The sequence below is a fragment of the Drosophila nasuta genome, chromosome X (assembly GCF_023558535.2).
Source record: "Drosophila nasuta strain 15112-1781.00 chromosome X, ASM2355853v1, whole genome shotgun sequence".
In the NCBI taxonomy this organism is placed as follows: domain Eukaryota; kingdom Metazoa; phylum Arthropoda; class Insecta; order Diptera; family Drosophilidae; genus Drosophila; species Drosophila nasuta.
The window spans coordinates 22,269,286-22,290,844 of record NC_083459.1 but is presented as its reverse complement, the minus strand read 5'-3'; the positions used below and the strand labels follow the sequence as shown (position 1 = coordinate 22,290,844).

General features: G+C 37.8%; 1 protein-coding gene across 1 annotated transcript; it reads left to right on the top strand.

Annotated features, from left to right (window-relative positions):
- The first annotated feature begins 5,512 nt into the window (after positions 1 to 5,512).
- On the top strand, positions 5,513 to 21,115 carry LOC132796900 (homeobox protein B-H2-like). The gene is made up of 4 exons (XM_060808243.1): positions 5,513 to 6,421; positions 8,217 to 8,688; positions 16,285 to 16,531; positions 19,511 to 21,115. Exons 1-4 carry the CDS (start codon positions 5,789 to 5,791, stop codon positions 20,145 to 20,147), a joined length of 1,989 nt encoding a protein of 662 aa, XP_060664226.1. The 5' UTR covers positions 5,513 to 5,788; the 3' UTR covers positions 20,148 to 21,115.
- The last annotated feature ends 444 nt before the right edge of the window (positions 21,116 to 21,559 follow it).

Below are 21,559 nucleotides of genomic sequence, written 5' to 3'. Positions count from 1 at the left end.
AAGAAAAGGAAGAGGAGGTAAGGGAAGAAGCGAAAGAAGGAGAAAAGGGAAAGAGGAGAGGAGGTTAGGAAAGAAAGAACCGAAGGAGGAAGAAAATATAGTAGAGGTAAGAGAAAGAAACGAAGGAAGAAGAAAAGGGAAAGGAAATAAGGAAAGGAAGAAGAAAAAGGGAGAGAAGGTAAGTGAAGAAAGTAACGAAGGAAGTAGAAAATGGAGAGGAGGTAAGGGAAGAAGCGAGAGAAGGGAGAGGAGGAAAAGGGAGAGGAGGTTAGGAAAGAAACAAATGAAGGAAGAAGAAAAGTGAAAGGAAATAAGTGAAGAAAGAAGCGAATGAAGAAGAAAAAAGGGAGAGGAGGTAAGTGAAGAAAGTAACGAAGGAAGTAGAAAAGGGAGAGGAGGTAAGGGAAGAAGCGAAAGAAGGAGAAAAGGGAAAGAGGAGAGGAGGTTAGGAAAGAAAAAACCGAAGGAGGAAGAAAATATAGTAGAGGTAAGAGAAAGAAACGAAGGAAGAAGAAACTGGGAAAGAAAATAAGGAAAGGAAGAAGAAAAAGGGAGAGAAGGTAAGTGAAGAAATTAACGAAGGAAGTAGAAAATGGAGAGGAGGTAAGGGAAGAAGCGAGAGAAGGGAGAGGAGGAAAAGGGAGAGGAGGTTAGGAAAGAAACAAACGAAGGAAGAAGAAAAGTGAAAGGAAATAAGTGAAGAAAGAAGCGAATGAAGAAGAATAAAGGGAGAGGAGGTAAGTAAAGAAAGTAACGAAGGAAGTAGAAAAGGGAGAGGAGGTTAGGGAAGTAAAAAGCGAGGGAATGAGAAAAATGGGGAGCACGTAAGGGAAGAAAGAAGCGAAGAAAGGAGAAAAGAGAAAGGAAGTAAGGAAAGAAGAAAAACTAAAAGGAGGTAAGGGAAGAAAGAAACCAAGGAAGAAGAAAAGGGAGAAGAGGAAAGAAGCGAAGGAAGAAGAAAAGGGAAAGGAAATATGGGAAGAAAGAGACGAAGGAAGAATAAAAAAGGGAGAGGAGGTAAGTGAAGAAAGTAACGAAGGAAGTAGAAAAGGGAGAGGAGGTAAGGGAAGAAAGACACGAAGAAAGGAGAAAAGAAGAAGGAAGTGAGGAAAGAAGAAAAACAAAGAGGAGGTAAGGGAAGAAAGAAACCAAGAAGGAAGAAAAGGGAGAAGAAGAAAGAACTGAAGGAGTCAGAAAAGGGATAGAAGGTAAGGGAAGAAAGAAGTGAAGGAAGAAGAATACGGAAAGGAAGTAAGGGAAGAATCAAAGAGGAGGTAAGGGAAGAAGCAAACGAAGGAAGGAGAAAAGGGAGACGAAGAAAGAAGCGAAGGAAGGAGAAGTACACGAAGTAGTGCCTGGAGGCAGAACAGAAGGAAGACCCACTAGGGGCAATAGGAAATGAAGGGGATAAAGAGGGAAAAGAGAATAGAAAGACAAGTAAAAAGGATATAAGAAAAGGAAAGAATAGGACAAAGAGAAGAAAGACGAGGAAGACAAAAAAATTGGGGAAAGTGAGAAACGGAAGAAAAGGGAATGGAGGAAAAAAAAGACAAGAAGAAAGGGGAGAAGAGGAATGAGGAATGAAGGAGAGGAATGAAAGAAAGGAAAGAAGAAACATCAAGTCGAGGTAGAATAGAAGAAGCAAATGAGGAGTCAAATGTAGAAGTGCAAAAGTGGGAGAAAGAGAGAGAAGGAAGAAGGATGCAGAAAAGGCAAGAAAGTTTACATACATCGTTAAGGACCGAAATAAAATGTTGATTTTAAGATTTTTTAAGGTCATATTACAAAAACCGTGAAAACAAATTTAATAATAAGACTGTATGACATTTTGTCAAACTAAAAAAAAAACAAAACTTTTAAAAAATGGAAAGAAAATTAAGAAGAGATTGAACAATATAAATGTGTTTCGGTAAAGTTGAACCCGAAACAGTTCTAGAGAGGTGGGACAATAGAGGTTAAAGCTAAAGAGAATGTGGAACGGAAGGGACAAATGAGACAGAGGCAAAGACAGAAAAAGAGTAAAAGCAAAGGAACAGCTCCTAGAATGAGAATGAGGCGAAGAACGAAGAAGCTGCTCGATTCGCAACTCAGCTGCTCATCTGTTAAGTGCTTTTTAATTTGTTTGCGTTGAAGCGTTTCCCCTTGACTCCGCTTCTCTCTATCTACGTCTCCGTCTCCTTCTCCAACTTCTTCTCCGCCTTCACACTTGTTATCTCTCTGTCTCTCTGCCTTTATCTGGCAAGCATCTGAATGAGCTGAGTGCAATTACGACACCTTCAAAGCGTCATTGCGTCCCTTTTCGCCTTCCTTGCCAAAACCACTTAAGTGAAGCGCATCCCCGAGGGGTTTGTCAACAGAGGACACGCGGGTGGCTGGCAAATTGCTCTGTAATGCTCTCACCCAGTCTCTGATACAGCCCCCCTTCCCACCACCTACACCCCCATCCACCTCACTCTCCTCTCCCACACTTAGAGCAAGTGGCAAGTGCCTAATTAAAATAAGTTGGCCAACAGAAGTGTGAAATTTACACACAACTAACCAAGCAGCAACCCCCGCCCGCACTTTGCCTCTCCTTCCCACACTCTTGCTGTCTCGCTTTGCTAATGAGCACAAGCAATCACTGACCACACACACACACACACACACACACTCAACTCATGTGTGTATGTCACTTTTAATGTCTTTTTCAATAATTTGTGTAAATTTTCTTTTTACTCATTCTCATTCCCTTTTTTTTTGGTTTTAATGAATCACACTTGGATGAGAGCAGAAGGGAAGGGGGGAGGAGGAGGGGAAGAGCAACCAGCAACTCCCGTTAGCTGTAGATTGACAGAGACAGCCACAAAATGGCGGCCACGAAAAAAGAAGAAGAATCTCCGAACATTTTTGGCTTATTTTTTGTTAACAGCAATTTTTGAATTATCATATAAGTAAGTATTTTAAATAAAAATTATTGAAATAAAATTTTAAAATCGTTCTTAGATTTAATTTAAGCGCCAATCAAGAGCTGAAAAAGTATTCATCTTTATTCAAAATAAAACAAGGCTTTACAATATGTTTTTTACTTTAAATAGGAGAATTCGATTTATGGTTTTTAATTAACAAACACTTTCTTTTCTTCTTCTTTAGTTATTTAAATATGTACCTAATTCCATCAAATAAATATCCACAAGAAAAAACTTTAAAATTCTTGCTAAATAATAAGTAATTATTATTACATTTCACTTGTTGAAAATATTTATTATAAAAAAAAGTTGATCATAAAGTTGATTTTTCTTCCATTCTAAGCTCTATAAATTGATCTTAATATTAAACTTATGGAAAAACAGTCTAAATTAAAAAATAGATATTTTTTCAAAAATAATTTATGTAATTATGCCAAAGTCAAACGATGATTAGTTTAATTAATAAAATCGAATCTGTTTTCTGTTCACACATCGACAATATCAAATTTGAATTCCCCCAAAGATGGACCTTTGAGCACATAATAAGAAACGTATTAAAATAAAAATAATTGAAAATGTAAAATCAATATTACTTTTATTTACTATTTACTCAACTAATACAAATTAGCTAACGAAAATAATTAATAATGTGATGAATAATGTATTTTGGATATAACATATAAGCAAAAAAAATTTGTACTCCAATTACATTTATCTAATCAAATTTCTGAGTGTTTTTATTTGTGATCTTCAACTTTTCTGTAAAATGTTTCAAAATTGTAAGCAAATGGAACACAAAATTATAATATTGTAAACTTTAACTTTACTCAAAAATGTTTTAAAATTGGAAGCATATAGAAATAATGTATAAAAATACTAATGGCTAAAATCGCTCTATTCCCGTATGTATGAGATATTTACATATATTTCTTATTGGCTGCTTTTGTACACTCATTATTTCCATTCAATTTTGCTTGAGCAGCAGAAACAACAAAAACCTTGCAGACAGCCATTGCTCAGCACACACACACACACAGTAAGTACACTCACACATATGCAGAGAGCTGAGTATAATAAGATGTAGTGGAGAAGCAACAACAACAACAACAGCAACAACAAAGCTAATTGCTGTCATTTGTAATGAAGCCATTTTTAAAAGTATGTAACTACATAAGCACATGTCCAAACACATGCGTGTATGTGTATTTGTATGTGTAATGTGTATGTGTGTGTGTGTGTCGACACACAAACAAAGCAACTGCAACAAACAAAAACAAGAACAACAACAACGAAAGAAGTCGCAGCATCCGCCCCAAGTGTTTCCCCACCTTCCTCTCCCACCCCTCACTTACCACCTGCAGTCTACACTATTATATTATGTGCGCGTAGGCAACCCCGCCGCCCCTTCCCCTTCCCCGTCCCCACACTCGACCCTCTCCTCTAGCACGCTGCCAAAGTCATTCACTTGCACATTAGGCAGCAAATTGACATCGATACTAAACAACAACAACTACAGCTGAAAACTACATACAAATACGTGTACAAATACAAATGCATACAAGCTCACAAGAGTGAGCGAGCGAGAGAGAGAGAGAGCGCACGCAACAGCTAACTAGTGTGAGCGAGAGAGAGTGAGAGAGAGCACGAACGCCTCAGAGAGCGGGCATCATTTAACTGCTGCCAATTTACTGTTTAAATGCCAAACAAAAAGTGTTAACAAGCGCAAAAATAACAAAAGATACTCAGCACACACAAACACAAACACACACGCGCGCACACGTACACAGGCGGTGAGAGAACGCGCGCACAAAGCAAAGAGAGCAAAGTGTGCATGGTCTGCGCTTGGCATGCGTTAGAGCGAGCCAGCGCTAGCACAAGAGAGTGCTCAAGTTTGACTCTCCGCAAAGCGAGTGAGTGTGTGCATGTGTATGCGTGTTTGTGTGTGTGCTCCGGTGCTAACCAGTTTCAATGGGCGGAGCTTGCAGATGCTGCTGGCTGCTGCTGCTGCGGCCCTGCAGGGTTGCAGCATCCGAACGTTGCGACGTCGGCAGCGCCATAAAAACAGCGTTGCCATAAAAAAGAGGTTTATGGCAAAGCGAAGCTGTTGCGGCCATTGCAGCGAAACTCACCACACAACACACACACGAGAGCGCGAGTAAGAGAGAGCGAGCGAGCGAGAGAGAGAGGGAGAGAGGCAAGTGAGTGAGTGAGTGAGAACGCTGGCTGATTGAAACCTAATGAATGTCAATTGCTGCCAATTACGACCAATAAATGCAGCCAATAGATGGCAGCAACAACAACGACGACGATGACAAACTCACCACGCTGCCTGAGAGTTGCGGGTGTGTGTGTGAGCGAGATGACGACAGGTGCGTGGACTTGGCCGTTAACAGTTAGTGAAAAGAGAAGAAGAAGAGGAAGCAGCTAAAGCAGCAGCAGCAGCTTGAAACGTTTTTCGCTGTTCAGTTCAGTTTCGGTTGAAAGCCAAAGGCGAGCGGTTGTCTCACGGCTTTTGTTGAGCTCGGCTCGTCGACTACAACAACAACAATAATAACGATAAACAAGACAACAATAAGAATAAAGCGCGTGTGAACTAGAAGAAGAAGAAGAAGAAGAAGCAGCAGCAGCTGCTGCATTTCAATTTTGCCAATTGCAAACGATTCAATTCTACAAATTGTTGTTACTCATTTTTTTTTTACTGATCTTTCGTTTCGGTTTTGTTTAATTTTTTGTGCCGTCGGCAAACAACCAGCAAAAAAAACAAAAACAGTGCAGTGAGTGTGTGTGAGTGAAAAGAGAGACAGAGAGAGAGGGAGAGATCTTCAAAGCATTTGGGCAACCACATGACCACAATGCCACCGGAAATGTCCACAACTACGGCCGCCGTTGGGGACACTCCGGGCAGCTTGACGCCATCGCCAACGGCGACGCAGGCGCCGCGCTCCCGCTTCATGATCACCGACATTTTGGCCGGCAGCGCTGCCGCCGCCGCCGCTGCTGCTGCCGCTGCCGCTGCGATGGCCGCTGCTGCTTCGGCGGGACGACAATCCGCCAGTCCGCCCGAGGATTGTTATGCGCCCTCGCCCACGTCTCGTGATCCCACACAGCATCCACAACAACAACAACAGCAGCAGCAGCAGCAGCAACAACAACAGGCACAACAACAACAAGCGGCACTTCAACATTATTTGGCACAGCAACAACAACTGCTTCGCTTTGAGCGTGAGCGAGAAAGAGAACGCGAGCGAGAGCGAGAGCGTGAATATCATCATGTGGCACCGTTGTTGGCGCACTTTCCGCCCGCCAGCCATTACGCCGTGTTGCAGCAGCAACAGCAGCAACAACAACAACAACAACATCCACATCATCTGCAACGCTTTGGGCGTCAGGCGTCGAGTCGCGACGCTTCGCCGCCGCCGCCAACGTCGCTGGGGAAGGAGTTGCACGGCGCCACAGCTGCCGCTGCGTGGAGCACAGTAAGTGTGTTGCCCAACACTGCACAGCTGCAGTGTTGTTAGAAAACACTAGTTGAAGATAGTTCTCAAGATAGCGGCTAAAAAACTCTATTCAATCTAATCTCACTTTATAACACTTTAGTTAATTCATTTTGAATAGTTCACATTTTGTCTTTTGTTAGGAAATTTTTTTCATTTCACAACACTGCTGAACTTCTATGATAATAGCATAGACCTCAGGCTTTAATCTGTAAGCAAAATAAAAAGAAATTGCATTTCATATTCTTTTGTTAAATACATTTTTTAAAGGTTTTACCTTTTGTCTATAAAAATATGCTCAACAAGAGCATTTTTATGGAACACTTTATTTGAATAATTATGATAAAGATAGAGATAGATTTTGCTAGAAGGAAATAATAAAAGCGTGAGAATGTAAGATAACATGCCCTTATCCTTTTCCTTAGACCTTTTTTATAGCAAAAGCCAGAAAAAGTTGTAGTCCATAGCTTAAAGCTGCTTAAAGCTTCCACAAGAATTTGCCATAACTTTAATTGATTAGTTCGTTGTGTGCTTGAGATGTATTTTTGAAGATTAATGAAAAAGAAATATTTTTCTTGTTTTTGGTTTCATTTCTAATCGGAAACATTTACTTTCTATAATACTAAGTTAAGAGTTTATTGTTCTAATTTGATTTAAATTGTTTTTCAAATATTTCTTGAGTTTGTTTGAATCTTGTAATCAGCTTCTGTTGTAGATGATATAGTGAAATTTTACAGCAAAAGTAATTAAAATTTGCATACAGAATGTAATTTAGGTTTAGACTTTTTTTTTCCTTTTGAACATCTGTATTTACTTTTATCTATTAGGATAGACAAAAAATCGTTTTGTTTGGCTTGCATTCGTTTAATGGTAAAGAATTGAAACATACATCTTTTTATTAATATGAATACAAATTTGTACATTATTTTTTTTTTAATCAGAGAACTGAATTCAATTAGAAATAATACAAATTTGTCAAGTTTTTTTTATTAATTCGAGAATTTAATTATAGAAAGTCAAAAGCGCAAGAGAATTTATTATTATATTATTATATTTATTATTTTTTTATTTTCTGTTAGCTTTTATAATTGAATCTTTAACGATTTGTATTGAAATCAGTTGCCAACGAGGGTCATCACTAAAGCTATATGATCGATTATTAAAAATGTTTAATTTATTTTACATAAAGCTATAGCTTTTATATGAACGAAAATACTTAAATCTAATACAGAATTACAGAATTTTGTTGCCTAAATATAGAATTTTTGGTCATATTTCGAATATGTATAATTTTTTACTCAATTGTTCTTAGTTTTAAGAATTTGTTTTTAAAGTAGTAAATACGAATGTTCTTGATTGTAGAACTTGGTATTTTTCTTCAGTGTATCCAACAATAAGGCACTCAGCATTTATTCGAGTTTGTTATTCAATTAACTTGAGAAGCAAAATTTACTTGTGTGTTAAAATCTGGAATCTAAATGAATTTTTGTATAGCACAATTTCGAGCAGTTCTTAGGAGAATAGAGAAAGAGTTTCCTTATTTATTTTTTTTTGTTTAGATGTAATTAAAAATACCTTTATATGGCACAATTTAGAGCGGATCTTAAGATATAAAGAGTTTACTGATTGATATTACTTAAAAAAGGTTAGATATAATTTAAACTTAAAGCTAACTTGTTTCTAAAACACTGACTGCAAAGCCCTTTGACTTAAAGGGATTACTTGAATGAACTTCAATATATTCAACAAAAAATTGTTGCCTTTTTCTTTGCAACAGCAACAACAACAACAACAGCAGCAGCAGGCAGCTTTGAATCCGCACACGCATCCGTCGCATCCGCAGCTTGGGCATCACTCGCAGCATCCGCATTCGCATCCGCATCCACATGCGGCGCATCACCATCAGCTGCAGCTGGAGCGGGAACGCATCGAGGCGCTGCATCGACATGGCGGCAACGTGCCACTTGCTGCTGCTGCCGCCGCTGCTGCTGCGGCTGCCGCTGCTGCGGCTGCTGCTGGCCACATGGAGGGGCACGATGAACGATCGCGTTCTCCCCTCGTTCTCCACTCCATGGGCAACAGCAACAACAACAACAATCTGAGTGGCAGCAGCAACAACAACAATAACAATAATGGTAGCAACAACAACAACAATGGCAGTGCTGGGGGCATGCTACTTGGGGGCACGGGCAGCAGCATCAGCGGCGATCAGGCGAGCACCATCGATGACAGCGACAGCGACGATTGCGGTGAGTTCAGTTCAACTATTTCTTTTCTGTCTTTCTTATTTTTAAGAATTTGCAGTCTTTTATTGCTCCAAATTGTAATTTAAACATTTACTGAGCTTTAATCAAGTTTCGCAGCTTTACATTGCAAGTTTTATCAACTTGCTTTTAAGCTGTTGTCAAACTTTTTAAGAAGCTTTCAGTTATCAGCAAGTTTAGATTTCTCTCCGTACTTAAACTTGCGCTGTAAGCTGTTGAAGAGCTTTTTAATAGTCAAGTTCAACGAATTTATTTGCTCCAAATTGTAATTGAAACATTTACTGAGCTTTAATCAAGTTTCGCAGCTTTACATAGTTGCAAGTTTTATCAACTTGCTTTTAAGAAGCTGTCAGTCATCAGCAAGTTAATTAAATTTCAAATGTACAGATATCTCGCCGTACTTAAACTTGTTGTGTAAGCTGTTGAAGAGCTTTTTAAGAGTAAAGTTCAACGAATTTATTTGCTCCAAATTGTAATTGAAGCATTTACTAATCTTTGATCATTTTTTAAGCTTTAAAGTTGCACGTTTTCTTCAGAAGCTTTAAAAACAAGTTTTTCAGTTTTATTGAGTTGTTTGTTGAGTTTCTATGCCACAGAGTTTTATTGAGCATGAGCTTTAAAGCAGTTTGGACGTGATCTCAAAGCATTGCATAAATTTTTAAGAAACTTTCAGCTAATAAGAAGTAATTCAGTTTCCAATCCTTCGGTTTTTTTTTGTGGACTTCAAGTAGTATTGTAAACTTCTGCAGAGTTTTTTAAGAAGCTTTTAAACACGTTTTAAAGTCCTTAACATTTTCAGTTTTCCTTTTTTTCGAACTTCCAAGTTGTACTGTAAGCTGTTGTAGAGCTTTTTAAGAAGCTTTCTACCAGCTTTTCAATCAGCTTTCTAGGAAATTAAGTCTGTAAGTTTGAAAGTGATTTAATTTTGAATAATTTTAAACTTAAATTGTAACAGTAAATGACGTAGCTAACAACGGTGTAATAAAATACTATACAAAGATTTGAAGGCAGCTTTAAGCAGCTCGAAACAGCTTTTTAAAAATCTTACATCTATTTATGTTAATTTATGGTAAATGTTCAAACTTTATTTTTGTGTAAGTTAGCTATTCATTATTAATAATATGTTTAAATATTTAAAAAAACAAATAGTTTCTAAGGAACTACCAGGCGAATGCAGCCATAAACATAAATGGAAACTGTTGCGAGTGGCAGCCGCAGTTGGCACTTTTGTTTTGCTGCTCAGCTGAGCGAGACAGCGCAAGGGGCAGCTGTGTGGCAAGTTTGTGTGTAGTAGTAGCAGCAAAGTGAACTGCAAAAACGAAAAAAAATGCTTAAATGAAAATGTTAATTATTTATTTAAGCACACATTTTGCGATCAACGCTCAACGATCAGCGATCAGCGATTTGCACAATTACAACTACAACTAAAATTGCGACTGCGACTGCGAGACTCGCTACCCTTGACAGCACGCCCAAGTGCCACATAGCTTGCCCCTGCCTCTTGCCACTTGCGACGACTAAAAAGTTGACAGCTTTTAGCATGCAACATTTTTTAATTGATTTTAATGTTTGTTTCTTTCTTTTATCGTTTGTTGCTGTCTCGTTTTTTTTTATTATTATTATTTATTTGTTAAGCGCTTTTAAACGTTATGCAAATTATGACAAATTACTATTAAATAGTCGTAAATGTGCGTTGGAAATTGATTTCGATGCCAACAGAGAGTTGTGTATTAAAATTAAGATACAGCAAAGAAGAGAGAAAACGAGGGAGAGCGGGAGAGAGAGAGAGAGAGAGAGAGCAAGTCTGGGAGCAGCTTTGTGCTTATCTGTGTGTGACAAGCGCTGATAGAAGGCGGGAAGTCTGGCCAGATAGGCAAATCGTTGTGTAAATAGATTGTGGATCAGGTTCAACGACAAGCAAATACCCTGTAGGAAAAGCAACAATCATAAAGGGAAATACATACACTGTAGCACATGCAGTTGTGTTCATTGAAATAGCAGTGCTTACGAGCTAACGAAATTTCGAGACAATGAAAACTTTTCTACTTCTACTTCTTCTACTTTTATGATTTTACTTCTAAATTTTTTAAATTTTACATTTTCTAAGAACTTGACATTTTTTTTATCGATTCGTTTTCCATTTTTATAGTCTGTGGGAAGTGTTATTCGACATTTGTGTATACAATAAATGTAATAAAATGAATGTAAACTATAAAATTTTCTATCACATAGTTTTTCAAAATAAACATAAATTCACCTTATTTATATTTTAAACAAAATCTAATCTTTCTCCAACTAGAGATATAAATAAAATTGAAATATCTCAAAAAGCGTTTAGTTTATTTAATTTCCATGCCATACAATTTCAAAGAATTAATTAAAGTACACGAAAGATTTGTTTAGACAATAAATCAGAATATTTTCTTTTCATAGAATATAATTTAAATACCCCGTAATCATTCACCTTCTGAGCAAGCTGTAATAAATGAATTGTAAATATTTAATATTCAGAAATTTGAAAGCATTTTACAAAGTATCGACAAAGTCGTCCACACAGCTAATTGTTTATTTAGCAGCTTAAGAGTTTCATTTAAGTAAATAATTGCAATATAAGCGGCTTAAGGCGACACTTAAATAATCCAATAGATGAAACGAACTTAGGCAGCTAAATTCAGCAGCTGATTAAAATAAATCACTGAAAGAAAGAAAGTTTTTTTTGATGATTTCAATTCAATTCTCGATAAAAATAAAGCTCAACTTATTATCGATTCGTTGCGTTTAATTTTTGGTTTCAAAATATAAATATGATTTTCGTAGCAATTTCACGGGCATTTTTAATTTCGTTTCGAGACTTGTGCCAAAGTCAATTAAAATTAAGGGAAGATGGAGGGGAAGAAGAAGAAGAGAGAAGACTTCCCGCTAGGCTGTCAATTCTAGAAATTTGTTGTTTTGATTTGAGACACAAGCCAAACGAAAGAAATGTATAAAGCCATAAATGCAGCCCACACAGAAAAGGAAAGAGAGAGCAATAGAGAGAGAGAGAGCAAGAGATAAAGACTTGTGTCCGTTTTTCTAGCACAGTTTGAGGCAAGTTTTTGTATTATTATTTTGTTTTTTTTTGTTGAGCCCACGCTGCGACAACGGTTAATTTTCAGCTAAAGTTTTATGATTCGTTTTTTTTTGTCAAAATCAAAACGCTGCTTTTAACGGCTTAATCGAAGCCCAACAACGAAGCGCAGGAATGCAAAACTCGTCGTTGTTGTTGTTGTTGTTGTTGCTCGTTGCTCATAATTCAAATTTTCGGTTGACACTCGCGCGTCACTTGAGACGCGTGCGAGCGACAGTTGTGCTCCCCTCTCCTTCTCCCCTCTCTGCTCCACTCCTTTCGCGAAGGATCAATTGCCGTTGCCGTCGCGTTTGAAATTGAGCCAAATTCGGCTTCGATTCGAGACGCTGCTCAGCTGATGTCGCATTCTACACTCCACGTTCTCTCTCTCTCACTCTTTTTCCCCGCTCTCTTTCGCTCAGCGTGCAGCTTAGCCGAAGCTGTCAAATGAACTGTGCGCTGATCCGGCGAGACAAGCAGACACTCGCATAACACTTTGCCTCCTCTCTTCCTTTCTCTTTCTCTCTCTCTTTCGCTCTCGCTCTCGTTCTTAGCGCTTGCTTCCTCTTGTCGTACGCTTTGAGCAGTTTTCGTCACTAATTGAAATTGATATTTTTTGGCCTTTTTTTTCTTTGGCTGCGTTGTCTTTGCGCGTTCCTTCAACTTCAACTTCAACTTCAACTTTAACTTGAACCTTTCGTTGGCTTCCCCAAAATCGTAGCGTGTGGCCTCAGCGACAACAACAACAATAACAACAACAGGAACAACAACAACAACTACTGCAAATACAACAACTTTTGCTGCAATTGCATTGCTTACTATAAACACAATTCACACTTCCAATTGACAGTTGGTTGCAGCAAGTTCGTTGCCTAAGTCTTTTGTTTCACTACTTTGAATTTTTAGCTTTTTTTCTAGGTTTTGTTCTATGTTTTGTATCTATTATTTTGCTGAACATATCACTCTATATTTTCAATGTTTTCTTATTACATTTCGTTGCAATATTTTTAATGGTTTTGCAAAAATAATTTTAATTTAAGTCTTAAGATTTTTGTTTTTCCAATTTCTTTAAATTATTCCGTTTTTTATACTTGCTAGCCATGGGGTAACAAGGTATTAGAACTTAGTCCCGGCAGGAAATACCTAAAATATCATCACCAAAAAAATACTACTTCTTTTAGTATTTTTTCGGTATATTCAGTTGGTATATTTTAAGAATAATATCGTAAATATTTTGCTTTTATTTCTTTCTTTCTTTCATGTTACTTGTTATTTATTTTGATTCATTCTTCAATTTCTTCTTGTGTTTGTTAACTTTATTTTATTTAAACATTTTTAACATACATATATATATGTAGTTTGATATTTTGTGCGCTATTTTATTTCTCAGCCACATTTTTACTCTTCACATTTTCTTCTTAATTTTGAATCAACATTTTTATGCACCATTTTTTGTGTTGTTGTTTTTTGGCGTGTTGTTGTTTTTTGGTTAAATCGCAGACAATGCTTAGTTATATATGATAATGCAGGCGCACACACACACTCACAAACACACTTACTAATCGCGTTACCGTTATGCAAGCTTTATTGTAGCATTTGCATTTACAACAACAACTGCAATGAGCTCGAAGCAATCGTTGTTGCTGCGGTTGTTGTTGTTGTTGTTTTGCTGCTCACTGCATTTAAGCGTGCACATTATCAAAATGCTGATAAACGTTTAACAGCAACAACAGCAACAACAACGCATGCTTAGAGCTCATTGTAGTTGTTGTTGTTGTTGTTAGTGTTGCTTTAATTAAAATGCAAAAAGGCCAATTGCAAATGTGTTGCTGCCATGCGCAATTAAATGCAGACGAACAACAACAACAACAACTTGGCCAAGAGTCTCTCAGTCGTTCAGTTGCTCAGTTTCTTAGTTTCTTAGTTTTTCAGCTCAGCAGTCAGCCAGGTAGAAGGAAGTTGTTGCTGCAGTTGCTGTTGTTGTTGTTGTTGTTGGCTGCACACTTAAGCATGTTTAATACAGTTTAGCCACAAGCACTTAATTACTAATGCAGCGCGGAGGGGAGGTGCGAGGGGCGCTTTAAGAGTTATGCGCGAGGGTTTCACATATTGCGGAAATGTTTTGCTAACTGACTTTTTCGACTAGCCGTAATGCAGAGGCAACAGAGGCAACAGAGGCAGCTGCCAGCTGACTGGTTTCTTGTTGTTAACACGAATGGATGCGGCAGAGAGAAAGAGAGAAATGAGAGAGAGAGAGAGAGAGAGAGAGAGTGAGGGGGAACACGCAGAAAATAGCAAAAAGTAAATAAACATAAAAAAAACACACACGAAAAAAGAGGCGCATGAAAAGGCAAAAGAATGTGAAGCAAATAGGAAGAAGACAGCGTAAGGCGAGGAAGTAAAATGTGTGGAAAATGCAAGAAAAATAAACGGAAAACATGTAAGAAAGCTGCATACCCACAAAGCATTTTCAATAAAAGCACACAAATGTGGTATTATTTGAGAAATATTCAAAGAATACGCCTGAGACGATATTTGGTATTACAAAATATAGTAGTATGTATTAATTGTAAAATACATATATGAAAATTATATACCGAACAAATACTGAAATATACCGTTTTTCTATTACACATAAATGTTATTTGTTTGGAAAATATACAAAAAACATACAGAAGGTCTATCGATATACTATTTCATTTAAATGCAAAACTGTGCGTTATTTACTTGAGAAAAATATACCGACAAAATACTCAAAAATATGGATGGCTATACTTGGTATATTGATATACTATTATATTCCAAGAATACCATAGAGTACAAAGACAGAAAAAGTTGGAAAGGAAAAGGAAAAAGAAAATCGAATAGTTCGAGAGGTGCTAAGAGAGAGATTATGATAAAGAACAGTGAAAGCTTTGTATTTAAACAAAGCATATCATACAAAAAGTATTCAGCCAAGTAACTCAGAAGTCTGCTCATTAATAGTGGACAATTTTAGAGCGTAAACAACTTGCTTAGAAAGTAATGTAAGACATTGAAATATATAGTATATTGAAACGTAAATTAGTTTAAATCGATAATGTCGCAGCTGGGAAACTTTAAAGAAAATTTAAATAGCAAACAACAAAAATTTGATGGCAATTTGAAAAACTAAAGACTTTTATTAGAAATTGTCAGCTATTAAGATCTGCTTTTAGTGGTGAAGCATTGAAGATGGGGGGACTAAAAACTAAAGAATTCCAGATGAGATAATGATCTTTTGAGTGGCATCATTTATATAGTTCTACTCTTTGGTGTATGCTCCTTAAATTCTTTTTATTACACAATAAGTTGAAATGGAATGAATTCAAGTCGCAGCAATTGTTGTGTAGTTGTACTCGTAGTTGTAGTTATTCTCTTAGTTGTTTGCAATTTGTGCTCATAAAGTGTTTAATTGCAAATTAGCAATGGCATGTCACAAAGTTGCATGCGTTGCAGTCATCAAATTAAACAGCGCGCGCAAATCTGAGCAGCAAAAAAGGAGAACAAGTAAGAAAACTGCAGACGAGTGTGCTCGACTGTGAGATACCTGCTACACATTTTCAATAAGAGTAAAAGAGTTTGGTATTATTCTTAAATAAACACCATATTAATATACCAGAAAAATACAATGAATATACTGAAAGCTACATTTGGTATATTGATGTAGTACTACTTTCAAAATATACTTAAATAAATACCATATAATATACCGCAAATATACTTCAAATATACCGAAAGCTACATTTGGTATATTGACATCGTATTGCTTCCAAAATTTACCTAAATAATACCATACAATATACCGCAAATATACTTCAAATATACCGAAAGTTATATTTGGTATATTGATATAGTACTTCATTTAAAATATACTGAAAATATAACGTTAGTGTACCATAAAAAATATTAAAATATACAATAAACTGCATTTGGTATATTGATGTCGTAATACTTTCAAAATATACCTAAATAAATACCATATAATATACCGCAAATATACTTCAAATATATACCGAAAGCTACATTTGGTTTATTGATACATATACTACTTCATTTAAAATATACTTAAAAAATATACCATAAGCTGTATTTGGTATATTGATATAGTACTACTTCCACAATATACTTAAGATATGCCATACTAATATACCACAAAAATACCGAAATATACCGAAGTCTGTATTTGGTATATTAATGTAGTACTCCTTTCATGGTATATTTTGAAAGAGAGTACTAAATATACGAGATGAACAGACAGACATACAGACGAAAATGGCTCGCACTGATCACGAATCTATATACTTTATAGGGTTGGAGATACCTCCTCCTGCCTGTCACATACAGTTTCTTCAAACCCTTTCCTATCAGACCCTTCTACCATATTCTACTATATTTTTGAATTAAAGTTAATTTACTAATTAAAGCTCATATTTGTTTCTTTGACTATTTTGCAGGCGGCAAGGACGACGATGGCGAGGATAGTTTGAAGAATGGCAATGGCGCCAATGGCGATTCGCATTTGGGTTTGTCGCTGAGCAAGAAGCAGCGCAAGGCGCGTACCGCCTTCACCGATCATCAGCTGCAGACGCTGGAGAAATCCTTTGAGCGGCAGAAATATTTGAGCGTTCAGGATCGCATGGAGTTGGCCAACAAGCTGGAGCTGAGCGATTGCCAGGTGAAGACCTGGTATCAGAATCGCAGGTGAGTCTCTTTCCTTCTTCTTCTGCTTCTTTTGCGGCGGTTTCTTTGACGCTCGCAATTTAATTGTTTTTGGATAGGGAGAGGTTGAGTTGGGTGAAGGGGATGAAGGGGGAAAGGAATAGTGTCTTTGCTAATCAGCGCCTTTTATGGAACCGCCCATTTCTTCGCGCACTTTTCCAATAAAAATCACTTTAATGGCTCTCCACCGGCAACGACTTCTCTATTCCCTTTCCTCTCTCCCTCCCCTCCCCAACCCCCTTGGTAACCGGTTGGGAATCAAGTTGGCGCTGTTTATGCGTTTTGTTTTTATGCTGATTGCTTAATTTGCTGCATTTTGCGCAAGAGTCGTAAAATGCCTTTTGCTGTTTATTAAATGAGTTGTTTACTTTTTTCCTTTTTCGTTGTTTTTTTTTTGCTCCCATCTCGGCGCGCAAGTTTGTTGCCTAAGTCATTCGTTTTCAATATCAGTTTCGACTTGCAGCATCTCTCTCTCTCTCTCGGTTGCTTCTTGATTCGATTTCTAATATCATTTCTGTGCCTCCTCAGTCGACGTCACCGTCGACGTCGCTGTCTGCGTCGCTGCCAACGACAGCTGCCCCTGTTTAAAAATAGATGGCAAAGCTGCTGCCTTATTACGTTTAATAGCATTTTATTTTCTTTTTTAATTATTGCCCAATGACTTGTCACATTTCGTTTTGGGCATTAACAACGCCAGCAGCAGAGCAAAAAAGTGAGAGAGAGAGAGACAGATAAAAAGAGAGAGAGACCTCTTGCTGAGCCAGAGCCGAAAACTCAACCGGATATTAACAACGGTTTTATACTTATTTTTTCTTTCGCTTGTTTGCAAATTCATTGGCAATGACTGCCAAAAGCGCTACACGAGATTAAATTGAAGGAATTAAGAACAAATTTGAAATTTAGATATAAATACAGATTAATTAAATGAATGAAGACGGAAATAAAGTTGAAATATTGAAAGGTGAAAACTGCAGAAATTTAGATTTAAATTCAGATTCAGATAACTCTGAATAAGGAAAAAAGGTAAAATATAGCCAAAATAGTGGAATTCAGATTTAAATGCTTATATTTTAACTAAATGAATAAAAAAATAAGTTCAGATATAAAATGAAAAAAATGTGCGAAATATATTAGATATAAGTACGGATTAATCAAATGTATGGAAAAATAAATGGAAATATAGAATGAAGAATTTCGACAACAATATCTAGACACATAAGAATATAAAGCTCTATTTTCTCTATAAGAATAATATTGTATGTTGATCAAATAACTGATTAGTTGCCTTGAAAAAATTGCTAGACATAGAGTGACAAATAAATGAAAAAGTAGCCCATAGATTATATTAAGACAACAATTAGTTGTGATCTATAAATGCTGTTCAAAAATATTTTATAATAATAAGAAAGTGATGACAAAATCAGATAATATTAGGAAAATATTTATTTTTACACTCAAGTTGAAGTGGACTTCTGTTGACTCTTAAAAAATCTCTTCCCTTAAAGAATCTATTTAGCAATTTATGTATTTTTATTTGCCTTTTTTATCTCGCAAGAAGCTGTCAAACATTCGCTGCAAATCCGTTGAAAATTGTTTTTTTCCGTATTCCGTACACCGTTTGCTGTTTATGTTTTTTTGTTGTGTTTTTTCCTTTTTGTGTTGTTGCCTATTTAAGTCAAAATGCTCAGCTGCCGCAGGGCAACAAAAGTCGCCTTTAATTTTCGCTTAAACATTTTCACAGCTGCGCACGATGAGTGCGCAGAAAAAGCGATCGAAAAGTGATCCTCGGATCCTGATCCTGGCGCCTAGAGGCGATTAAAGGATTTGCCAAAAAGAAAAAGAAGTATTTCATTTCCCTAAATTGTTTTCCCTTCCCTTCCCTTCCCTCTCTCTCTATCTCTCTCATTTCTCTCCGCTGAGCTCTCTCTAGTTGAGTTGGGCGTGCCGTTGCCAATTAGTGCTCATTCCGAGCTGCCGCCCTCGTCTGCCTTTCACTCCAGCTCAATGCTCAATGCTCGATGCGTGGGCGTGCGTTTTGAAGTGCAAGATAAATGACAAAACAATTAAGTGCGAAATATAAACAGCAATAATAGCTCAGTCGACCTCAGTCGAAGTCTCATCCTTGCATCCTTGTCTGGGCCACGCAGCAGGCGGCCAGGACACGCGTAGTCAGCGGCATGATGCAGCACTCTGGGGCATGATTAATGTGGCTTGCCACACAGCTTGCCACAGCCGCTGTTATTATGCTCTTTGCATACACTGCGAGAAATTGGCCGGTTGACTTAGATAAAAACTTAGATAAATGATAATTTTTGAAATTTAGACAGCTTCCAAATTATTTTCAACTGAACTCAGCTTTGTTTTAATATTATGCAATTGAGTTTTAAGTATATACTTAAATTCATTTACGATATACAAATATTTAATTTCAATCATTTCAATACTTCAATTGCTATATTCAAATATATTTACTTCAATCACTTTAAGTATAACAAAATTGCATATAACTAAAGTAATTTTTCCAATTTTATATTCATTTAACTTTAAACCATACCATAAAATATATTATATATATCATTGTCTGTCTGTCTGTCCGTCTGTATGAACACCTAGATCTCAGAGATTATAAAAGATAGAGCTAAAATTCTTTTTCGACAGCTCTTGTTTGTACGCAGATCAAGTTTGTTTAAAATTCTGCCACGCCCACTCTCGCCTACTGAAATCGGGTCTTGATATCTTTGACTGACAATCTATATATAGGCTTTTGGTATATTTTAGAATTTTTGGGTTAAATTATAGTATAATACCGCACTGTTTTGCTTATTGTCCTCCCCCTTTCGTTTTTGTCAGTGTAGTTTCGCCTTTTCTTCCTAATTTGCTTAATTTTTTATGCATTCGCTGCGCTTTCACCACGAACAACTAATGAACTGTTTTCTTTCCTTCCACTCTTCTCTCTCTCAGAACCAAATGGAAGCGCCAGACAGCCGTGGGATTAGAGCTGCTCGCCGAGGCTGGCAACTATGCGGCGTTTCAACGTTTATACGGCGGTGCCACGCCCTATTTGAGCGCCTGGCCATATGCGGCAGCCGCTGCCGCCCAGACGCCACACGGAGCGCCTCCCTCGGCCATTGATATCTACTATCGGCAGGCGGCAGCGGCGGCTGCGCTGCAGAAGCCTGCGCTGCCCGCCAGCTACATGTATCCCAGTCGGATGCCACCGGGAATGGGGCTGCCCGGCATGCCGCCTCCTCCGGGTGCCACGCCCATGCTGGGTGGCTACTATGCGCCGGCGTTGGCGCCACAGCAACAACAGCCGCAGCGCGAACGATCGCCCGCAACCAGCCAGAGCGCCAACAGCGAGGCGGAATACGAACGCAGCAGCAGCAGCCGGCAGCGTTTGCAGACGCCGAGTCCGCCTCTGAATCCGGGCAGTCCGCCACCTCGCAGAGAACAGACAGCGGAGGAGACGGCGCCAACAAAAACACCAACAACATCAGCGGGTGCCGGGGAGCAGGAGGAACGCGGCGAATTGGGTTCGCTGCCTGCGGTCGATGTGGACGAGGATGAGGATGACGAGGAGCTGGCGCTGGACGTCTAAGGCGACCCAAGCATGCGAGCTGGATCTCAGACACAGGCGGAGGAAAGGGCAGAGCGGGGGTAAATGTGGGGATGGGGTCTGGGGGAGTGGCAAAAGACAAGTGAAATGTGGGGAGAGAACAAAAGCCAGAAGAAAAGGAAGTGTGGAAGCGTATGAGTGCCAAGGCAGTTGCAGCTGTGGAAATTCAATTGGAAGCTGGAAAGGTTGCATGGAAGTGCAGAGTGGAGCCTGGAACTGGAAGTGCAGACTGGAAACTGGAAGTTGGAACTGGAACTAAGAACACAATTGATATATTCTAGTGTTATTCGAATGAAATGTGAGCGATATTCCAGATATTACAACTGGAAATAGACACGCGGATCTTTTACTGTAAGTTCAACAGTTCCAACACAAATGACAACTGAATAGTGCAATAAAAATGCTCACTGCAAGTGCGACTGCAACAGAATATATATGAAAACTGGAAGTACAGACTGGCAACTGGAATAAAACACAAATGATATATTCCAGTGATATTCCAACAAAATGCAAGGGATATATTGCAGCGACATTTCACGAATATCCTGACTGAAAGTGCGACGGCAACATAAAAGAAATTTATAGATTCCACTGACATTCCAGTTGCATTTCCATTAACTGGAAATAAGGATGCCGACTTTCTGTGATTGATCCTACACAAGCACAAGCTAAATATTCAGCTGACATCCCAGTATAATTTCCATAAAATATACAACTGGAAAACAAACGAAGAACACTTTGGCCATCATTGGAATGGGAATTTCAACTTGATTATCAGCTAAAGCTTGGCAACTTTTCTACTTCCAACTCAACTTGCAACTCATTCGAAAATCCACGCAAAACGTCTCCGCAAACACAAATATACAAAAAAAATATGATTAACATTAATATTAATACACTTTTTTTTGTCTAAATAATACTTATATTTAAAACTATTTAAAACGTAGCCTAACGCATAAATTTTGTAAATTTTTGTAAATGTTTTGTACATATATAACGAATGAAAAAAAAAAAACGTGAAATGAACACAATTTTTTTGATTATTTTTTTTGTGAATTTTTTTTTTTTTTTTGTGCCTAGTCTTAAGACGTCTATTGTGTGTAGAAAATAAACAAAAAGAACAAAATATAATAAAAAAGAAAAAGAAATAAAAACAAAAGAATCATTCACTTGGCAGAACCTTAAGGATTGAGCTTAATGCAAGCTGACACACACGAGTCCTGTGCCGAATTCCAAGGACCTCTTCAGGCCCTCTGAGCTTGGGCCACTTGAAAAACTGTTGCATTTTTGTGTGGAAGAAGTTGCGAGGCATGGAAGGCCATGGGAAGCGAAGCGAAGCGCGGCATGCCCCTAAACGGCATCACTTACAAAATTGTTAACATTCTCAGCACTTG